Below are 21,832 nucleotides of genomic sequence, written 5' to 3'. Positions count from 1 at the left end.
AACGGGGCTGGGATCCACTGGGAAAGGGATCCATTGGTAACGGGGCTGGGATCCACTGGGAAAGGGGCTGGGATCCATTGGGAAAGGGACTGGGATCCATTGGGAAATGGGGCTGGGATCCACTGGGGAATGGGGCTGAAATCCATTGGGAAAAGGCTCCAAGATCCGTTAGGAGAAGGATCCATGATCCACTGGGAAAAGGTTCCATGATCCCCTAGGAAAAAGCTCTAAGATCATTTGGGAAAAAGCTCCAAGGTCCATTCCCAGGGGTGGCACATCCCTCTTGGATTTGGGATTTGGGAGGGAATTTTTGGGATTTTGCCTGCGTAAGACGAGGCTGGAGCATCTGGAAGGTGCTGGTGAGTGGGAACATCTGCCGCGGGTGTCGGCATTCCAGACGGGAGGAAACAGCTCGGAATTCCATCCAGGAAATCCAGGAAAACCAGGACATGTGGGAATGAGGGACTGGGGGAATGAGGGATTCAGGGAATGACGGATTCAGAGATTCAGGGACTGAGGGATTTAGGGATTCAGAGATTCAGGGATTCAGGGATTGGGGAAATGAAGGAATGAGGGAAAGATTTGCAGCAGAAGAATCCAAAAATCCACTTCAGGACATTGTCAGGTCCTGGGTTCCCTGGAGAAGCCCCAGACAGGGATTTCAATCCCTCCTGGCCACTTTTCCAAGGATTCTCAGCTGCTTCCCTGAGGAAGGGAAGGAGGAACCCTGGCCCTCCACCCCTTTGGGAATTCCATGAGTGATCCCAGAGCATCCCAGCACAATTCCAGCCTGATCCCAGCAGGGAGCGAGGGAATGGGGGCAGGATAAATCCCAAATCCCCCTTCATTCCCTGGTGACGGCCGAGCAGGGATTTGCAGACAAAATAAATACCCAGCAGGGAATATTTATTTTAGGCACATTCCAGACTCTCCATTCCTGGCAGTTCCCACTTCTCCTGGAATTTCACTCGACAGATCCCTTCATCTCCCTGCCCTGGGAGCTGCCGGCTCCTTCCCCGAGGGGAATTTTTCCACCTGGGGATTTGCACAGGCACGGGTCGAGAGTTGGGAATTCACGCCTGGATTTCGGGTGGATCCACCCCGGATTTGGGAGCATATCCCGGCCTTGCCCTGGGGTGGGGATCGGTAAAACCGAAGGGAAAAAACATCCCTAAAAGGTGACTTGGAATTAAAAATGGATTTTTCAGGTGCAGAGGGAATGTTTGGGCTGGATGAGGAAAAAGGGGAAAGGGGAAAAGGGAAAAGAGAAGGGAAAAAAGGAAGAGAGAAAAGGAAAGGGAAAAAAGGAAAAGGAAAACCCCACAATTTTACCCCCAGCTCCTCCTGCTCCCCCCAATCTCATTCCCAAATCCCAGTTTGCTCATTCCCAAATCCCAATTTGCCCATTCCCAAATCTCTCCCCCACCTTCCCTTTCCAAAGAAAAAAAAGCCCTGGAAGTTTGGAAAAGGGGGGGTTCATCCCTGGTTTTTAATTTTTTTTTTTCCCACCCCTGCCCACAGGTTTGAATGCAAAAAAAATGGGAGTTTTTGCTGGGAGTCAGGAAAAAAATTCTGGGGGAAAGGGAAAAGCTCCCAGGCAGGCGCTGAGAGAATTCCAGGCGGAAGAAACTCATTGGAAATTCCTGGGTTTGACAGGTGGGGAAAGGGGGGAAAAGGGGGAAAAAGAAGGAGGAAAAAGTAGGAAATAGGGAGGGGGAAACGGATGAGAAAAGGAGGAGAAAAGGAGGGTAAAAAAGGAGGGAAAAAAAGGAGGAGAAAAGGAGGAACAAAGGAGAAAAAACAGGGGAAAAGTGGGGGGGGGGAAAGAAAGGGAAGAGGAGGAAAGAGGGAAAAAGGGAGGAAAAAGGAAGGGGGGGAAAATGAGGATAAAAGAGGGAAAAAATGAGGATAAAAGAGGGAAAAAAGGAGGATAAAAGAGGGGGAAAAAGGAGGGAGTTCCCGGCTCCAGCCCAGCAGGACTCCATCCATCCCCGGGAGCCGCCGAGCCGGGACGATTCCCTGGCGCCTGCCGGGAATTCCAGCCCTTCCCAGAGAAAATTTGGATTATTTCACTCCTGGCTCTGTGCCCAGGCTGGCGGCTTTTGGGTGGAAATGATGGAAAAGACGAGGAGATTCACAAAAGTTTCTCCAATCTGAGGTTCCCGAGGTTTGGGTTTGTCCCCGGGAGCAGCTCCTGCAGGGAGGGCAAGGGATGGAATCCAAATTGCCAAAATTCACCTGGACTGGGACTCAGAAAGATCCAAACTGCCCCAAAATCCACTCAGAAAGATCCAAATTGTCCCAAACGTGGGGAAAATGTGGGATAAAATTGGGATAAAATTGGGATAAATGTGGGATTCCAGCTCTGGAATGCCCCTGCTCAGATTCCCATTTTCCACTTTTCCTTTCCTGGTTTTTTCCCCTCTTCCCATGTTTTTTTTTTTTGAGGGTTTTTTGGGAATCCAATCTCCCGTGACCGCCCCTCCTCTCGCACTCTGCAGATCAAAGTCCCAAAAAGAAACCAAAACCCGGGAGGAAAAGACAACAGCTGGAAAAAAAGAGAGAGAAAAAAAAAAAAAGGAATTTTGGGAGAATTCCTGCACTTCTGAGGGCCCCACACAGCTCCAAGCCCAGATTCCCGGAAAATATTTGAGATGAAAAGGAGAATTTGGGATGAAAAGGAGGATTCTGGGATTGAGGGAGGGTTTGGGATTTTGGGATTGGGGGAGACTTTGGGATTTTTGGTTTGGGGAAAACTTTAGAGTTCTTGGGTTTGAGGGGGATTTTGGGATTAAGGGAGGGTTTGGGATTCTTGGGTTTGGGATTCCAGGATTGAGAGGGAGTTTGGGATTTTGGGATTCAGAAGGAGTTTGGGATTCCAGGATTTGGGGGAGAATTTGGGATTCCAGGATTCCTGGTTTGAGGGAGAATTTGGGATTCCAGGATTTGAGGGAGAATTTGGGATTCCAGGATTCCTGGTTTGAGGGAGAATTTGGGATCTTGGGTTTCAGGAGAAGCTCAGGATTCCAGGATTCGAGGGAGAGTGAATCAAACTGGGAAAACTCTCCATAAAAACTACAGAAAACCATGTAGATCCATATAATTCTCTATATTATATATTTTAAATATAATATATAGAATTATATCAAATTATAAAAGATATCATTAGAGATGCAAGGATATAAATACAATATATATAATTTTATTTTGCTATAAATGACCCCAAATGAAGAGTTCAAGCCTGGGATTGTAGGAAAATCCAGCATTTTCTTGGTCAAACACACCCAATTCTGAGGATCCAAACCCTTTCCAACCCTCTGGAAAAAGGAATTTTGCTGGAAAATCCTCATCCCCTTCCTCCCCAGCCCACAGAAAAGAGTCACAGATTTATTTCTGATATTTCCCATCTCAATCCTTCATTTCCAACCCAAATCAATTCCCCCCCCAAAAAAACCCCAAAACTGTGCTGGTTCCAAGTGAAATCCGGTGAAAGAATGGAATATAGAATATATGAAATGGAATATATTAAATAATTAAATATTCCAGGGTGATTTTTTTGTTTGTTTTTTTGGGTTTTTTTTCATCATTTGGAATTCTGCAGGGACAGGGCCAAGGTTCAAGGTCAAAGGGAGGAGATTTTTTTGGTTTTTTAATTATTTGGAATTCTGCAGGGACAGGGCCAAGGTTCAAGGTCAAAGTGGGTGTTTTTTTGGTTTTTTTCAGTCCAAATTCTGGGAATTGGGGATTTTTGGGATGGCTGCTACGCTCCCAGCAGCATTCCCATGAAGTCGGAGCCGCTCTGGACGGTGACGGCGGCGCCGGCGCCGTTGTCCACGAAGACGGAGGCGTACTGGCCAGCCTGCAGGGAAAACGGGGGGAAACGGGAATTTCAGGCACATTCCGGGGGAAAATCCCAGGGAAAATCCCCTTCCAGCGGGATTTCTGGCGAGTTCAGCTCCACGCGCGCCAGGCTCGGGGCGAAAGGCGCGAGATGGAATTTCGTGTTTGGGCTCCGATGTTTATGGGTTTTATCTGCGTTAGGGTTTTATAAACTCCGACCAAAAACGGAGCCGTGTCTTGCTCCCCGCACGGCCTTTTAGGGATAAACTGTCCAATTAACAAATGACACCTAATTGCTTTCAGTTTTAACCCAATAACCAGCCACCCACGGGCTGCAGTGCGGAGTTTTTTATCCAAGGGCACAAAATCAGCCAAAGCCATGGGGAAGGAGGGGAAGGAAAAGAAAAAGGAGAAAAAGGAGAAGAAGGAGGAGAAAAAGAAGGAGAAAAGGAGAAAAAGAAGGAGAAAAAGGAGTAGGAGGAGAAAAAGGAGGAGAAAAAGGAGAAGGAGGGAAAGAAGGAAAAGAAGAAGAAGGAGAAGGAAAAGGTGAAGAAGGCGAAGGAGGAGAAGGAGGAGAGAAGAAGGGGAAGAAGAAGAAAGTGAAGAAGATTTGGGGCAGAAATTCCCAATTTCCAGACAGAAATCCCCAATTTCAAGCAGAAATTCCCAATTTCAAGCAGGAATTCCTGATTTCAAACAGGAATTTCCTATTTTCAGGCAGAAATTCAGGCAGAAATTCCCAATTTTCAAGCAGAAATACCCAATTTCCAGCAGAAATTCCCCATTTCCAGACAGAAATTCCTGATTTTCTGGCAGAAATTCCCCATTTCCAGAGCCTCACCTGCAGCTGCAGCAAGCCCTGGACACAAATGGTGAAGGTTTTGCTGTTGCTCTCCAGGCCAGCGATGACTTCCAAGGATCTGAAAACGGGAAATGAACAGAATAAATCCCCACAGGTGGGAGGCAAGGAGGAGTCTCCCTCCCTTTCCCTGGAATTCCCTGGAATTCGGAGCGGTTGGAGCAGGAAAGGGGAACTGAGGCAGGATTTGGGATGCTGGGAAGGGTTCAAGGCCAGGTGGGGATGGTGGAAGTTTGGGGGCCCTGGCCAGGGGAGTTGGAAGATCTTAAAGGTCCTTTCCATAATTCCATAATTCCATAATTCCAAAAATCCATAATTCCACAATTCCATAAATCCATAACCCCACGATTCCATAAACCCATAATTCCATTATTCCATGATGAACTGATTCCATAATTCCATGATTACCTGATTCCGTAATTCCACAATTCCATGATCCCACAATTCCATGATTCCCTGATTCCACGATTCCATAATTCCATGATCCCACATTTCCATGATCCCACAATTCCACGATTCCATGATTCTCTGATTCCATGATCCCACAACTCCACAATTCCATGATTCCCTGATTCCACAACTCCATAATTCCATGATCCCACAAAAACAAATGATCCACAAACAAAAAAAAAACAAAACAAAAACCCCGCCACCCAGCACAAGCCAAGTTAAACTCCGTTTTAAGCCTGGCTTTTCCTTGTTTTCCCACTTAAACCAACCCCTTTCCTCCGTGTTATATCTTTTTAAAATTCTTTTTTCCCAGTGGTGAATCCCTGCAAGTCCCAACGAGTTTTACAACCAACCCCTTTCCTTGGAGAAGCTCCCAAAATCCCGCCGAGGGAAGGAATTGCCCAGGTTGGCCGGAATTTGGGGAAAGAGGCAAAGGGCAGGAGGGAGCGCGGGAGGCGCGCGACTCACACGTGCCGGTGGCACAGGGACTCGACGCACACCAGCACCCGCACGCTGTCCCGTGCCCGCAGCGCCGCGCGGCCCCGCAGCTCGCTGTGCTCTGGGAAGAACAGCGGGAAAACCTCAGCATTCCCACAAATCCCGGCCTCCGGGACCCCCAGGGACACCACCAGCGCTGGGGGGCTGCAGGAGGTGCCAGAGGTTCCTGCATGGCTGATGGAGCCAGAGGCAATGGGCCCGAGGTGGATCCATCAGGGAGAGAACATCTGGGATGATGGATTTAAAATGGGATCTAGCAGGGTGGATCCATCAGGGAGAGAACATCTGGGATATCAGATTTAAACAGGGGATCTGAGATGGATCCATCAGGGATGGAACCTCTGGAATATCAGATTTAAAATGGGATCTAGCAGGGTGGATGCATCAGGGAGAGAACATCTGGGATGCTGGGATCTGAGATGGATCCATCAGGGATAGAAGCTCTGGAATATCAGACTTAAGAAGGAGATCCCAGGTGGATTAATCTGTGGCAGAACCTCTGGAATATCTGGGGGTTCTCTGGGATTTTGGGCTCTCCGGGTTTTGGGGTCCCTGGGGTTTGGGTTCTCTGGGTTTTGGGCTCTCCAGGGTTTGGGCTCTCTGGGGTTTGGGCTCTCCATGGTTTGGGGTCTCCGGGGTTTGGGTTCTCTGGGATTTTGGGCTCTCCGGGGTTTGGGCTCTCCGCGGTTTGGGGTCTCCAGGGTTTGGGTTCTCTGGGTTTTGGGGTCTCCGGGTTTCGGGGTCCCTGGGGTTTGGGGTCTCCGGGGTTTGGGGTCTCCGGGGTTTGGGTTCTCTGGGACTTTGGGCTCTCCGGGTTTCGGGGTCCCTGGGGTTTGGGTTCTCTGGGATTTTGGGCTCTCCAGGGTTTGGGGTCTCCGGGATTTGGGTTCTCTGGGGTTTGGGGTCTCCGGGGTTTGGGCTCTCCAGGTTTCGGGGTCCCTGGGGCGGCACTCACCGAGGTGCACGTTGGCTGAGAACTGGTAGATGCCGCCCACGGGGGCGGTGAAGCGCCCGGTGGCCACGTCCAGGCCCGAGCCCCGCAGGAACGCGCCCCTGGCCACGGGCTGGGGAGAGAGCAGAGCTGCAGCCCGGCCGAGCCCGGATCCATCCCCGGGCTGAGCCCAGATCCCTGGGCTGATCCCAAATCCATCCCCCAGGTGATCCCAGATCCATCCCCGGGCTGAGCCCAGATCCCTGGGCTGATCCCAGATCCATCCCCCAGGTGATCCCAGATCCATCCCTGGGCTGATCCCAAATCCATCCCTGGGCTGAGCCCGGATCCATCCCCGGGCTGAGCCCAGATCCCTGTGCTGATCCCAGATCCATCCCCCAGATGATCCCAGATCCATCCCCGGGCTGAGCCCAAATCCATCCCCCGGCTGATCCCAAATCCATCCCCGGGCTGAGCCCAGATCCCTGGGCTGATCCCAGATCCATCCCTGGGCTGAGCCCAAATCCCTGTGCTGATCCCAGATCCATCCCCCAGGTGATCCCAGATCCATCCCCGGGCTGAGCCCAAATCCCTGTGCTGATCCCAGATCCATCCCCGGGCTGATCCCAAATCCATCCCCGTGCTGATTCCAAATCCATCCCGGGCTGATCCCAAATCCATCCCCGGGCTGATCCCAAATCCATCCCCGGGCTGATCCCAGATCCATCCTCCTCTCCAGAGGGCACAAGCCCAAACCCGACTCTCCCTGTCCTGGCACCCGGCGCCTCCCACAGCTGCTCCGAGCCAGGAAACCTGGGAATGAGTTGGGCACCTCAGCCCTGAGGCACTGGAAGCAGCAGCCTGGGATGGGATGCCTTAATTAGTGCCATTTTCCTGCTAATTAATGAGGCAGCGGCTCTGCTTGCAGCCCTGCCCATGCCTCAGGGCTGATTCTACCTGGCTGCCAAGGCAGGCTGCCAAAATTTGGGAAATAATGGAAAAACGGATTGAAAAAGGGGATCTGAAGTAGATCCATCAGGGATAGAACATCTGGGATAATGGATTTTAAAAGGGGAACCCAGGTGGATCCATCAGGGATAGAACCTGTGGAATATCAGATTTTAAAAGGGATCTGAGGTGGATCCGTCAGGGATAGAATCTGTGGAATATCAGATTTTAAAGGGATCTGAGGTGGATCCGTCAGGGATAGAACCTCTGGAATATCAGATTTTAAAAGGGATCTGAGGTGGATCCGTCAGGGATAGAATCTGTGGAATATCAGATTTTAAAGGGATCTGAGGTGGATCCGTCAGGGATAGAACCTCTGGAATATCAGATTTTAAAAGGGATCTGAGATGGATCCGTCAGGGATAGAACCTCTGGAATATCAGATTTAAGAGGAATCCAAGGTGGATCCACCCCTGGCCCTCCTTTGGACACCTTCCCGTGGATTTCTCTCTTCCTTTCAGCCCCAGAGAAGCCCCGCGGAGCCCGGCAGGAGCAGATCCCCACCAGGAGGAGCCGGGAATTCCTCACCAGCTGGAAATTCTGGAGTTCCACCAAGGTCTTCTTGTCCACCAGCACGTGGCCCTTGAGCTTGCAGTGGAACGCCTCCAGCAGCCGCCGCTGGGACCCGGCCTCGGCCAGGGCCAGCGGCAGCGGGGGCAGCGGGCTGGGCTGCGCTGGGAGGGCCAGGGAGGCCCGCTGCTCCATGGCTTCTGAGGGAAAAGGGAATTAAAGTAAATAAAATGAAAGAAAAGCTCAATTTAAGGGCCTGGCCGGTGAATGGAACCTCCTCCAGGGGTGCAGGAGCTGGCTGAGGTGAGCTGAGATGGCCAGGGAGGCCCCGTGCTCAATGGTTTCTGAGGGAAAAAGGGAATAAAATGAAATAAAAGGGAATAAAATTGAATAATATGGAATTAAATGAAATAAAATTGAATAAAATCTTCATTTAAGGGCCTGGCCATTCCTTATTCTGTGATGGAACCTCCTCCATGGACAGCAGGGGCTGGCTGGGCTGGGCTGACATGGCCAGGGAGGCTCAGTGCTCAATGGTTTCTGAGGGGAAAATGGGAATAAAATGGAATAAAATGGAATACAATGAAATAAAATGGAATAAAATCTAAATTTAAGGGCCTAGCTGGTCAATGGAACCTCCTCCAGGGGCTGCAGGAGCTGGCTGGGCTGAGCTGGAATGGCCGGGGAGGCTCGGTGCTCCATGGCTTCTGAGGGGAAAACTGGAATGAAATGAAATCAAATATTAATTGAAGGGCCTGGCCTATGAAACCCTGAATGTGTGCTTGAATTCTGCACTTGGCTCCTCAGCTGAAGCCCAGCAGCACTAGGGGAATGTTTTTGGCTGCCAGGGGAATGCCTGAGGGTGAAGATTTGTCCTGAAAGACAGAACTCCTCCAGCCTTTAACGCCTCTCACCTTTAACATCCCTGGAAAATCTTTGACTTTTTAACATCTTTTACCTTTTAAGATCTCCTTGAACTCCTGCAGAAGAACTTCCTTGGTGACTTCAGCCCCAGGAGCTCCTGGAGGTCCCTGAGGTCCAGGAGGCCCTGGAGGTCCAACCAGACCTCGCTGAGGGAACAAAGAAAGGAAAAATTTGGGATTAAAACCCAAAAAATCGTCCAGGGACATCAGCAACATCAGGGGGTTCATTCCCAGAAAATTCCTGATCATTTCTGGAGGGCACTGAAGGATCAGGAAGAGCCAAAATCTCTGAGAGTCTGTCAGAGATCTTTTTCCAGTTGTTGGAATTCCCATTCTTCCAATAATTCTCTAAAATTCCATGGATAACCTGCCCAGATTGCTCAGAAGATGCAAACAATTCCTCAAATAACGAAATTACTGAAAAGAATCAAAGAGTGTCCAAGCAGCAGATGAAAAGTGGCACATGATTAATGAGCTGTCCCTCAGCTCATTAATTTGAAATAAACCACTTGTCCACACCTTGATTAATTTATCCTTTGGGATGCTTGGGCGTTATCTCTTGGAAGGAGAAAAAAATTGGATTTTCTTTTTAATGTGCGGGTAAATAACCCCAAAAAAAGACTCAATTTGAGAGTGGCTGGTTCAAAATTCTGCCAAAGCAAGAAGCGTCAAACTTCTCCAAAAATGGAGAAATTGAAGCCCCAAAAATGGAAAGGATGCGAAAAAGGAAGGGAAATACGGAGAGGAAGTCGCACCAGTTTTTTGTCTCTGCCTTTGCACCTCCTCTTGGAGCCGCTGCCGTCGTCGGGGCGGTGCACGAAGGAGATCCAGGTCCTGCGCGGGTCCGCGCCGCGCGGCGCCGCGCGCTCCGGCAGCTGCGGACACGCCGGGACAAGGTCACGGACTGGCCGCCCCCGAGGGTCCAAAATCCCAGCCCGGGCCGATCCCGCTGCTCCGGAGCGTGTCCTTCAGGGATCCAGAGCTCCACAAGTCCCTCAGAGATCTTTAAATTCCATGGAGAACCCACCCAGATGTTCAAGGGATGGAAAAAAGCCAGCCCAGGCAGATCCCAGAGCCCACCTTGGGAATTCTCTGCTGTTCCCAACATGAGGAACCATCAAAATTAAACATAAAAACCAAAGGGAATGAAAGAAACGAGCACGGAATCAACTCAGAAAAGGCAGGAAAATCCCAATAAATCCAGGAATAAATCCAGGAATGATGCCTAAATGATCCCAGAACCCACCTTGGGAGTTCTTGGCTGTTCCCAACATGAGGAACCTTGAAAATGAAATAATAAACCAAAGGAAATTGAAGAAAGGAGCATGGAATCAACTCAGAAAAGGCCGGAAATTCCCAATAAATCCAGGAATAAATCCGGGAATGATCCCAGCACCCACCTGGGGCTGCTCCTCACTGTTGCCCAGGGAGGCGCCGGGCGGCTCCGGGAGCTCCTTCCGACCCTTCCCGTCCCTCCTGGCCGTGGCCACCGAGCGGGGCCACAGCAGCGCCAGCAGCAGCCACCAAAATCCCCCCGGCATGGCGGCAGCCGCAGGGTCCGGAGCGCGGCCCAGAAACTCCAAATCAGCCAGCTCGGGGGCGAGGAGCCGGGGGGAAATGCTTCAGGACCAAAACAATTGGATTTGTGTCCCAAAAATTCCAAATCAGCCAGCTCAGGGGCAAGGAGCCGGGGGGAAATGCTTCAGGACCAAAAAATTGGATTTGTGTCCCAAAAATTCCAAATCAGCCAGCTCGGGGGCAAGGAGCCGGGGGGAAATGCTTCAGGACCAAAAAATTGGATTTGTGTCCCAAAAATTCCAAATCAGCCAGCTCGGGGGCAAGGAGCCGGGGGGAAATGCTTCAGGACCAAAACAATTGGATTTGTGTCCCAAAAACTCCAAATCAGCCAGCTCGGGGGCAAGGAGCCAGGAGGAAATGCTTCAGGACCAAAACAATTGGATTTGTGTCCCAAAAAATCAAAATCAGCCAGCTCGGGGGCGAGGAGCCGGGGGGAAATGCTTCAGGACCAAAACAATTGGATTTGTGTCCCAAAAATTCCAAATCAGCCAGCTCGGGGGCAAGGAGCCGGGGGGAAATGCTTCAGGACCAAACAATTGGATTTGTGGCCCAAAAACTCAAAATTAGCCGGTTTGGGGTCAAGGAGCCAGCGTCAAAAAACCTGGATTTTTATCCCAAAAATCCAAATTAGCCGGGTTGGGGTCAAGGAGCCAGGGTCAAAAAACCTGGATTTGTGTCCCAAAAAATCCAGATTAGCCTGGGAGGGGTCAAGGAGACAGGTAGAAAATGCTTCAGGACCAAAGAAATTGGATTTGTGTCCCAAAAATCAGAAGTAATCAGGTCAGATTCAAGGAGCCAGCGGGGAAATGATCCACAACCAAAAAAAACTGGATTTGTGTCCCAAAAAATCCAAATTAGCTGGGTTGGGGTCAAGGAGCCAGAGGAGGAATTATCCAGGACCAAAAAACACCTGGATTTGTATCAAAAAAATCTGAATTAACCAGGTCTGGGTCAAGGAGCCAGGGGGGAAATGCTTCAGCACCAAAAAAATTGGATTTGTGTCCCAAAAATCCGAATTAACCAGGTCAGGATCAACAAGCCAGGTATAAAAATGCTACAGGACAAAATAAAATCGGATTTGTATCGCAAAAAGTCCAAATTAACCAGGTCTGGGTCAAGGAGCCAGGGAGAAAATTATCCAGGAAGGAGGAAAAATCAGATTTGTGTCCCCAAAATCAGAAGTAATCAGGTCAGGTTCAAGGAGCCACAAGGGAAATGATCCAGGAGGAAGCAAAATCTGATTCATGTCCCAAAAAATCCAAATTAGCTGGGTCTGGGTCAAGGAGCCAGGGAGAAATGATCCAGGACCAACAAATAATTGGATTTGTGTCCCAGAAATCTGAATTAGCCAGGAAGGGGACAAGGAGCCAGGGGGGAAATGCTTCAGGACCAAAACAATCCAGATTTGTATTAAAAAAAAATCCAAATTTATTAGGTCAGGATTAAGGAGCCAGGTGCAAAATCCAAATTTCAGGAGCAATAAAAACCAGATTTGAAAATAAAACCAGAATTAAGCAGGAGAGAAGGATCCAAGCAGATTTGTGTCCAAAAATTTGAAATTTCAGGAGGATCCAACCGGATTTATGTCCAAAAAATCCAAATTTCAGACAGATCCAACTGGATTTGTGTCCAAAAAATCCAAATTTCAGAGGTATCCAAGCAGCCAGGTGCAAAATCCCTCAGGATCAAAAAAAAACCCAAAAAAAACAAAAAAAAAAAACCAAAAACAACCCGGATTTTTGTCCCAAAAAATTCAAATTCAGAAGGTTCCAAGCAGCTCCTTGGGATGGAAAAGCCGGAGATGAATTTGTTTGGAATTTCTTTGGAATTTGTGTTGAATTTATTTGGAGTTTTTTTTTTAATTTCTTTGGAATTCTGGATCCCTGAGAGGAGCTTCCCAGAAATCCCAGAGGAGATCTCTGCTCTGCCCTAAACCCAGCCTAAAACTGGTTTTAAGGGCATTCAGCGCCCCCAAAATCCAGTTTAAAACTGAGCCCAGATGGGATTTGAAGCCCAAACGGGGCTTGGTCCGGCTCCAAAGCTCCCGGCGCCCCGGTCGGGCTCAAGGCCGGGCTTAGGAGAGCTCAGGCGGGGCTCAGCCAGGCGCGGCTCAGCGCCCGCAACCCGCCCCGTCCGTTCCCGGCAGGAGCCCTCGAGCTTCCCGCGGATTCCCGGGATTAATCCCGGGAATCGCCGGCATTGGAAGGACAAAGCCCAGCCCTCACCCCCCAAAAATCCCTCACCACCAAAAAATGCCTCACCCCCCAAAAAATCCCTTACACCCCAAAAAAATCCCTTACACCCCAGAAGAATTCCTTACGCCCCAAAAGAATTCCTTACGCCCCAAAAAACAGATCCCTCACATCTCAAAAGAATTCCTTACACCCCAAAAAAATTCCTTACACCCTAAAAAAATGCCTCACACCCCCCAAAAAAACCCCTCACATTCCAAAAAATGTCTCACGCCCCAAGAAACAAACCCCAGAAAACAACTGTCACACCCCAAAATACAACCTCCCAAGAAGGAAACTCTTCACACCCCAAAAAACAAATCCCAAAAAACAAACGCCCAAAAAAACAAATCCCAAAACCCAAACCTCTCACACCCCAAAATACAAACCCCAAAACCCAGGTCTCTCACACCCCAAACCCCAAATTCCTCACACTGCAAAAAACAAACCCCAAGATGTGGAGACGCAGCACCAAGAAACAATCTCAAACCCCAAACGACTCACATCCTAAAAAACAACCCCCCCAAAAAACATCCCCAAACCCAAACCTCTCACACCCCAAAAAACAAACCCCAAATTCCTCACGCTGGGAAAAAACAAACCCCAAAACACAAACCCCAAAAAAGAAACCCAAAAACCAGATCAGTCACACCCCAAAAACCAAATTCCTCACACCCCAAGAAACAAATCCCAAAACACGAATCGCAAAAACAAATCCTTCACAAACCAAAACCAATCCCAAACCCCAAACCCCAAAAACCAAACCCCAAAAACCAGATCAGCCACACTCCAAACCCCCAAATTCCTCGCACTGCAAAAAACAAACCCCAAAAACAAACCCCAAAACCAAACCCCAAACCCCAGACCCCAAAAACCAAACCCCAAACCCCAGACCCCAAAGAACAAACCCCAAAAACAAACCCCAAAGAACAAACCCCAAAACCAAACCCCAAACCCCAGACCCCAAAGGCTCCGGGGGCAGCGAACCCCCGCGGGTCTCCCGGCTGCGGGAGGAGCAGGTGAAGTTTTCCCCAAGTTTTCCCCAAGTTTTCCCAAGTTTTCCCAGAGTTTCGCTCAAGTTTTTCCCGAGGTTTTCCCCGAAGTTTTCCGAAAGTTTTCCCCGAAGTTTCCCCCAAGTTTTTCCTCTTTTTTTCTCGTTTTTCCCTAAAAACCCCCGCAGGTCCCGGCGCGCTCACGGGGCAGGAGGGCGCGGCTTTCCCACGGCAACCCCGACCCCAAATCCCAAACCCCGAACCCCAAATCCCGAACCCCAAACCCCAAATCCCGAACCCCGAATCCCAAATCCCGAAGCCCGAAGTCCAAATGCTAAATGCCAAATCCCGAACCCCAAATCCCGAATCCCGAAGCCCGAATCCTAAAAGCCAAATCCCGAATCCCGGGGGGAATTCCAGCCCTGCCGAGCTCCGGCTCCTCCGCCCGCCCGGAGGAGTTTCCATCGGCTCCGGGAGGCGGAGGAGGGAAAAAAACAGGGAAAAAAGGGAAAAAAGGAGGAGCCGGCAGCGCCTCTCGGCACAAGCCCAGAAATTCCCGCACCCGCCCCTGCTTATCCCAGGAAATCGGATTTTTTTTTTAATTTTAAATTGTATCCCAGGAAAATCGGCTTTTTTTGGGGGGAATTTATCCCAGAAAAATCAGATTTTGGGGGGATTTTATTCCAGGAAAATCCTATTTTTAATTTTTTTTTTTTCCCGGGAAAATCAGGGTTTTTTTGGGGGATTTTATCTCAGCAAATCAGATTTTCTTGGGAATTTGGAGCACCCAGCAGGGCTGGACAATCCTGCCTTGGGATAAAGCCCATTTTGGATGGGGCAGAATTCCCAGTTTGGATGTATCAGAATTCCCAGTTCATTCCCAGTTTGGATGTGTCAGAATTCCCAGTCCATTCCCAGTTTGGGATGATTCATTCCCAGTGGATGTGTCAGAATTCCCAGTTCATTCCCAGTTTGGATGGGTCAGAATTCCCAGTTCATTCCCAGTTTGGGATGATTTTGTGGCAATCCATAAACATTCCCAGAGCCCCGAAATTCCCGGATTTTGGGATTTCTGGGATTTGGGATCATTCCCAGCTGAGATTTTCCAGGATTTTCCCCATTCCCGACCCCGCGGCGCCACCTCGTGGTGGATCCCAAAAAAACCCCCGAAATTCCCGGGGAAAATTTCCAAATTTCTTCCCTTAACAATTCCCAATTAATGCTAATGAGCCGCTGGCGTTCCCAAAAGAAATTCCGGGAATTTGGGAATTCCGGGAGTTTTAATAGAATTAATTCCCTTTTTTAAAGTGATTTTTCTGCTGGAAAAGGGATTTAAAAATCCAATTTTTTCTCCATGAAAAGGGCAGAGTTGATCTCCCTGATTAATTAATTATTAATTGCCTGTAATTATAAATTAAATTAATAGGAATAAAATTATTAAGTAATAATGAATTATAAATTAGATCAATAGCCCAAAATTCCCAGGAATATTTGGAATTATGAACAACGAAGGAAAAACATCAAGACCTCCATGAAAAGCTGGAAAGTCCACTCGGAAAAAGGGAAAAAATCAGGAAAAAACCAAATTTTTTCACTATTTTATTCAGCAACAGAAAAATTCCCAATCCCATTTGTTCCCCCCATGGAATTTTATTCCCCAAAAAAACCCCCACAAAGTCGATTTTGATGGAATTTTATTCTGAATAAATCACTTTACACCATTCCCACTCCTGGGGAAATTCAGGAATCTCCAAGAAAAAATCCCCCCAAAAATTCAGGAATTTTTATGAAATGGAAGAATCTGTGGAAAAATTCCCAAATTTTTAAATCCATGGAATGACAACGTGGAATTTAAAGGGTTTATTCCAAGATTTTCTCCTGAGGGAGAGGCTGAAATTTTTTTTTTTTTGGGATTTTTTGAGATGAGGAAAAATTGAATTCCCAGGAAAACACAAATCAACCCCAAAAAAGGGGAATTAAAAATTCCATTCCCAAGTCCTGGAATCCCAAGTCTTCCCCCAAATCCAGGGAATCCCAACAAATTTTGGAATTCTCGAAGTTTTGGGGTTTAAATGCAACACATTTTTAGGGATTTTTTTTTTTTTAAATGGGGTTTTGATGATTTGAAAGAATTTAATAAAATTGAAGGGTTGAATTTTGGGATTTTGAGATTTGGGGCAAAATATTTTTGGAATCCCAAAAGAATTTTGAGGTTTTATTAAAGAATTGAAGGAAAAGGAACCAAATCTGGGGTTTTACCTCAAAAATTCCCAAAGGAATTTTGGGGTTGGGATTTTGGCAGTTGGAATTTGGGGTGAAATACTCTCAGAATCCCAAAGGAATTTTGGTTTTTTTTTTTTTAAAGAATTGAAGGAAAAGGGAGCAAATTTGGGGTTTTGCCTCAAAAATTCCCAATGGAATTTTGGGGTTGGGATTTGGGGACAAAAATATTTCCTGGATACCAAAGAAAATTTGGGGTTTTTTTAAAAAAAGAACTGAAGGAAAAGGGCGAAGGCCATGATGAGCAGCAGAACCCAAAACCCCAAAACAACCCAGGAAGGACAAAAAAATCCCAAATTTTCTACCCAAAAAGTCCCACTCATCCTGGACTGAAAACTCAACCGAGTCAAAATTGGCTGAAGATCTTCAATGTTCAAACCACAGCTGGAGGAGAACTCTACAAACCAAGGTGGTTCCCCAAAAATCCTTTTGACTTCCCAACCCAAAAAAACCCAGGAGGGCTAAATCCCAAATTTTCCACCCCAAAAGTCCCACTCCAAAGTGTCCCATCATCTTGGATTGAAAACTCAACGAGTCAAAATTTGCTGAAGATCTTCGATGTTCAAACCACAGATGGAGGAACTCTAGAAACCAAGGTGGTTCCCCGAGTCCCACCACAACCCAGGCAGGGCAAAACGCCCAGAATCCCCCCAAAAAACCCCCAAATCCCCCCAAAACCCCAGTAAAATTCGGTCTCCTGCGGGACGTCACTCCTGGACTCTGCTCTTCAGCACTTCCTTGACTGTGCAGGCGAAGGCGGCGAAGCCCACGATGAGCAGCAGAACCCAAAGCCCCACAAGAACCCAAAAAGGGCAAAGCCCCCAAATTCTCCACCCAAAGCGTGCCATTCCGAAGTGTCCCACTCCTCTTGGAGAGAAAACTCAACGAGTCAAAATTTGCTGGAGATCTTCGATGTTCAAACCACAGATGGAGGAGAACTCTACAAACCAAGGTGGATCCCGAAGAACGCTTTGATTCCCAACCCACAATTCCACCACAATTCCACCCGGGAAGGCCAAAACCACCCCAGAACCGCCCCCGAAGAGCCCGAATCCCCCCCAGACCCCAGTAGAATTTGGTCTCCTGCGGGACGTCACTCCTGGGCTATGCTCCTCAGCACGTACTTGACTGTGTAGGCGAAGGCGGCGAAGCCCACGATGACAAACAAGTTCGCCAGGGCCCCCCCCAAGAGTCCGTGGTTCCTGGGGGGCTGCTGCAGCCCCCCGGCGTGGCCGGGCGGCGCGGCCGCGGGCCCGGCGCCCAGGGGGTGCCCGTTGTGCCCCAGGAGCGCGTCCCCGTCCGGCACCACGTCGGGCAGGGGCAGCGCCGCAGGTCTGGAGCTCAGCTCCTCCTGGGCTTTCTGCTTCTGCTTCATCTCCTGGAAACACAGAGGGAATGCCGTGGGCAACGGGAGCCCGGGGGCACCGGCGGCTTTTGTTTGATTCCCTGCAAAGGGGGAGAGGGAATTCCGTGGGAAATGGAATTTTGGGGGGGTTTGTTTGAGTTTCTGCACGGGGGGAACAGAAAGTTCCATGGAACCTGGCATGGTTTGTGTGCTTCTGCTTCATTTCCTAGAAAAGGGGAGAGGAAATCGGGTGGGAAAGTGGAAATTTGGGGGCTTTTGCTTCCTTTCCTGGAAAAGAGAGAGGAAATTGGGTGGGAAATGGAATTTTGGAGGGATTTGGGTGGTTTTTGTTCGAATTCCTGCACAGGAGAAGATAAAAAGTTTGGATTATCTGGGGGTTTTTGCTTCATTTCCTGGAAAAGCGGAGAGGAAATTCAGTGGGAAAACAGAATGTATGGTGATTTGGGAAATTTTGTTTCACCAAAACTCAATTTTTTAGGAAAAACAAACAATGAATGAAGATTTTCTTACCTCCACCACTTCAGGGAAGAGCTCACAGAAGACTTTATCTTTTAAATTAAATGCTAAGCTCTGTGCAGCCAGCTGCCTTTTCTGGGGAGAAAAATCAGATTTTTCAGCTATTCCTTGAAAATTAAATCCATTTCTTCCAATCCCATGCCTCATGTCCCAAAAGAAGGGTGCAAAACCAAGTGGTTTTTCACATTTAAAACTTCACTTTTGGGAGGATTTTTGACTAAAATTGAGGTTTATAGGCAGAAAATTATCTTAATTTTTGATCCTGTGGGATCAGGGTTTTGTGGGAATCTCAGCCGGGATTTAATTCCCGGGATCTCCCAAATCATCCCAAATTCCCAATGCTTCCCAAGTGGATTTTGGCTCTTTAAAACTGAGCATTTTTCACTAAAATTTACCCCCTGAGATATCCCAAATTTCCTGGGATTTCCCCCCAAGAAATCCTGAATTTCCTGGGACTGTCGCCCAGAGATATCCCGAATTTTCTGGAATTTTTCCCCTCGGCTATCCTGAATTTCCTGGGATTTACCCCAGAGACATCCCAAATTTTGTGGGATTTCCCCCCCTGAGATAGCCCAAATTTCCTGGGATTTTCCTCCAAGAAATTCTGAATTTTCTGGGATTTCACACCCCGCCCCGCCCCGCGATGTCCCAAATTTCCTGGGGTTTCCCCCGGCCATCCCGGGTTTCCCGGCGCTCACGGTGAACTCGGAGGTCTCGATGCTGCCCAGGGTGGGCCCCTTCTCCACCATGAAGCTCAGCAGCCCCGTCAGGATGGTGGACACGGACCACGCTGGGTTCCAGGTGTCCGGGTGGAAATCCGTGATGGACAGACACAGCCTGCCGGGGAAACCGAGGCAGCAGCGGGGTCGGGGTGGGAACGGCTGGGGTGTTGGGATGGGAATGGCTGGGATTCTGGGAATGAGGCCTTGATTTGGGATGGGAATGGATGGGACGGGAATGGATGGAATTCTGGGAATGAGTCCTGGATTTGGGATGGGAATGGCTGGGATGGGAATGGCTGGGATTCTGGGAATGAGTCCTGGATTTGGGATGGGAATGGCTGGGATGGGAATGGCTGGGATTCTGGGAAGAAGTCCTGGATTTGGGATGGGAATGGCTGGAATTCTGGGAATGAGTCCTTGATTTGGGATGGGAATGGCTGGGATGGGAATGGCTGGGATTCTGGGAAGAAGTCCTGGATTTGGGATGGGAATGGCTGGGATTCTGGGAATGAGTCCTCACCTCGTGTTGCACTTGAACCTTCCATTGGGGGTGATCATATAAATACTGGGGGGCTTGAACGGGAATTCTCGAGGGAATATTAATTTTCCGTGGTAATATCCACCTGCAAACCAGCCCAAAATGGGTTAAATGAGTTTAATTAAAAAGTCTCATCCCCAATTCCAGGTCCTATCTTCAATTCCCCTGATTTATTCCTTCTCCCAAACTACCCAAAAATGGGTTAAATAAATTACACTTAATTAATAATTAATTCCCATCCCAATTCCCCTTGCTTTATTTCTTCTAAACTACCCATAAAATGGGCTAAATAAATTATATTTAATTAATAATTCCCACCCCAATTCCCAATTTCCCTGCTTTATTTCTTCTTCTACCCAAAAATGGGTCAAATAAATTTGAATCCCATATCACTCAGGACATTTCTGCTGTAAAAATGGGAATTTTTGGTATTATCTTTGTCATAAATTAGAGAATATTTCTGTAAAACATGAAGAAATTTGGTATTTGCTTTAACCTAAATTTTATTTTATTAAAGCTCTTAATAAGAGAAAAACGATTGACAGCAGCACCTCAGTTTCTTCACCTCTTCCCCAGTTTTTAGTGGGATTACTTTGCCTTTTCCCACCCTCTGGAATTCCTGAATTTCCATGCCAACCCCCAGGTAGGGATTTACCTTCATATGGGGTCAGCTCAGGCCCTCGCACCACGTAGTGCCTGGAAAAGAGGGGAATGGAACACTGGGAATCCACAGAAACCCAAAAAAATTCAGGATCAGCCTCAGTTTCCCTCCCCGCCTGCCCCAGCTCCAGGAGAGGGAGTCGGAGCTGAAAGCCTGGGAAATTCCTTCTGTCCAGGAGTGAGGAATTCCCCCTGGGAATTCCAGCTGAATTCCAGGAGTGAGGAACAGCCCACCCCAGTTCCAGGAGTGAGGAACAGCCCACCCCAGTTCCAGGAGTGAGGAACAGCCCACCCCAGTTCCAGGAGTGAGGAACAGCCCACCCCAATTCCAGGAGTGAGGAACAGCCCACCCCAATTCCCATCCCAGTTCCCAGGGGTGAGACACAATCCACCCCAATTCCAACCCCAATTCCCAGGAGTAAGAAACAGCCTGCCCCAATTCCCATTCCCAAATCCGAATTCCCACCCCAATTCCCATTCCCATTTCCCAATCTCCACCATTCCAGGATGTTGGAGGGCAAGGGCTCAGCGCAGATGTAAGGCACGGGATCCTTTTTGATCCTCAGGTAATCCTGCTTCAGCCGCTGCGTGGCCGTGGTGGGAGCCCTCTTAGCGCTGCTGCCGCTCATCTGCGCCAATTACACCACAATTAACCCAGCCTGCTAATTAACGGCGGCAACGCAGCCCGGCCAGCGCGGGGCTTCACAAAACCCGCTCTGTGGGCTGGATCTGGGACAGAAACTGAATTATTTGCGTTTTTACAGAGCAACAATCATGGAAAATCTCAATAATTAAATCCCTTGGGATCTTAACATAAATTATTTTATCTATGCAAATTAATTTAGTCATACAAGTTAATTTATATATCAAAAAAGGGGGGGTAAAAGCAGGGGGAAGGACTAAAACAGAAAGGAGAAAAAGAGAAAAGGAAAAAGGGAAAGAGGAAGGGAGGGAATGAAAGGGAGAGGAGAAAAGGAGAAAACAAGGAGGAAGAACAAGGGGGAAATGGAGAAAAAAGGGGGAAAGGAGAAAGAAAGGGGGGGAAAGGGAGAGGTAAAGAGGAAGGGGCTGGAAGGAAAAGGGGAAAGAGGGAAAAGGAAAGGAGGGACTCGAAGGAGAGGGGGAGAGGGAGGCAGCCAAGGAAAGGAAGGACTGAACAGTGGAAAAGGGAGGGAAGAAAAAAGAGGGAAAAACGGAGGGAGAAGAAGAACGGCAGAGAGGAGCAAGGGAGACAGGAAGGCAGCCCAGGAAAGGGAGGACTGAAAGGCAGAAGGGAAAGGTGGAAAAGGGAGGGAGGGAAGAAAATGGAAAAACGTTGGGGAAAACAGAACGGCAGACACGATTGGGAGCCAGGAAGGCAGCCGAAGAAAGGAAGGACTGAAAGGCGGAAAAGGGAGGGATGGAAGAGAGAAAAACGGACAGAGAAAGAGAACGGCAGAGAAGAGGAGGGGGATAACAGGAAGACAGCTCCGGAAAGGAAGGACTGAAAGAGAGAAGGGAAAGGGAGGGAATAGGAGGGAAAAACGGAGGGAGAAGCAGAAGGGCAGAAGGAGGAGAGACAGGAAGGCAGCCGAGGAAAGGAAGGACTGAAAGAGAGAAGGGAAAGGTGGGAAAGGGAGGGAGGGAGGGAAGAAGAGCGAAAACAGAGGAAGAAGCGGAAGGGCAGAGAGGAGCTGCGGGAGCCGCGGAGGCAGCCCGCCCGTCCCCCCCGCTCACCTCTCCGCGGCCGCCGGGCCCCGGGCGGCCCCTCCCGGACCGGGGACAGGCGGGGAGCGGCGGCCGGGCCGCGGGGGCGGCGGGGAGCGGCGGCCGCGGCTCCGCGGGGCTCCGTCAGGCCCCGCACGGCTCTGCCAAGATGGCGGCGCGGGCGGCGCTTCCGGGGCTGCTTCCGCTTCCGGGGCCGCTTCCGCGTCCGGGGCCGCTTCCGCTT

General features: G+C 49.1%; 2 protein-coding genes across 3 annotated transcripts; both read right to left on the bottom strand.

Moving 5' to 3' along the window:
• Positions 1–3,186: 3,186 nt before the first annotated feature.
• C1QTNF12 (C1q and TNF related 12) lies at positions 3,187–10,877 on the bottom strand. The gene is made up of 8 exons (XM_021537809.3): positions 10,420–10,877; positions 9,775–9,894; positions 9,055–9,166; positions 8,115–8,296; positions 6,603–6,711; positions 5,618–5,708; positions 4,682–4,760; positions 3,187–3,859 (listed from the first exon to the last, which is right to left on the bottom strand). Exons 1-8 carry the CDS (start codon positions 10,558–10,560, stop codon positions 3,761–3,763), a joined length of 933 nt encoding a protein of 310 aa, XP_021393484.3. The 5' UTR covers positions 10,561–10,877; the 3' UTR covers positions 3,187–3,760.
• Positions 10,878–15,497: 4,620 nt separating this feature from the next.
• On the bottom strand, positions 15,498–21,776 carry UBE2J2 (ubiquitin conjugating enzyme E2 J2). 2 transcript variants are annotated; one of them, XM_021537761.3, is made up of 7 exons: positions 21,619–21,776; positions 20,401–20,531; positions 19,898–19,938; positions 19,225–19,327; positions 18,681–18,819; positions 17,977–18,057; positions 15,498–17,478 (listed from the first exon to the last, which is right to left on the bottom strand). In XM_021537761.3, the coding sequence occupies exons 2-7, from the start codon at positions 20,529–20,531 to the stop codon at positions 17,194–17,196; spliced, it is 780 nt and encodes a 259-aa protein (XP_021393436.1). In that variant the 5' UTR covers positions 21,619–21,776; the 3' UTR covers positions 15,498–17,193. The 2 variants fall into 2 exon arrangements, with proteins under 2 accessions (XP_021393436.1, XP_085414733.1); XM_085558607.1 differs by lacking the exon at positions 21,619–21,776 and having other exon boundaries at positions 20,401–20,556.
• Between the last annotated feature and the right edge of the window lie 56 nt (positions 21,777–21,832).

The sequence above is a fragment of the Lonchura striata genome, chromosome 21, assembly GCF_050655825.1.
Source record: "Lonchura striata isolate lonStrDom1 chromosome 21, ASM5065582v1, whole genome shotgun sequence".
Taxonomy (NCBI): domain Eukaryota; kingdom Metazoa; phylum Chordata; class Aves; order Passeriformes; family Estrildidae; genus Lonchura; species Lonchura striata.
Note: the sequence above shows the minus strand (reverse complement) of the source record. Positions and strands in the feature narration are given on the sequence as shown.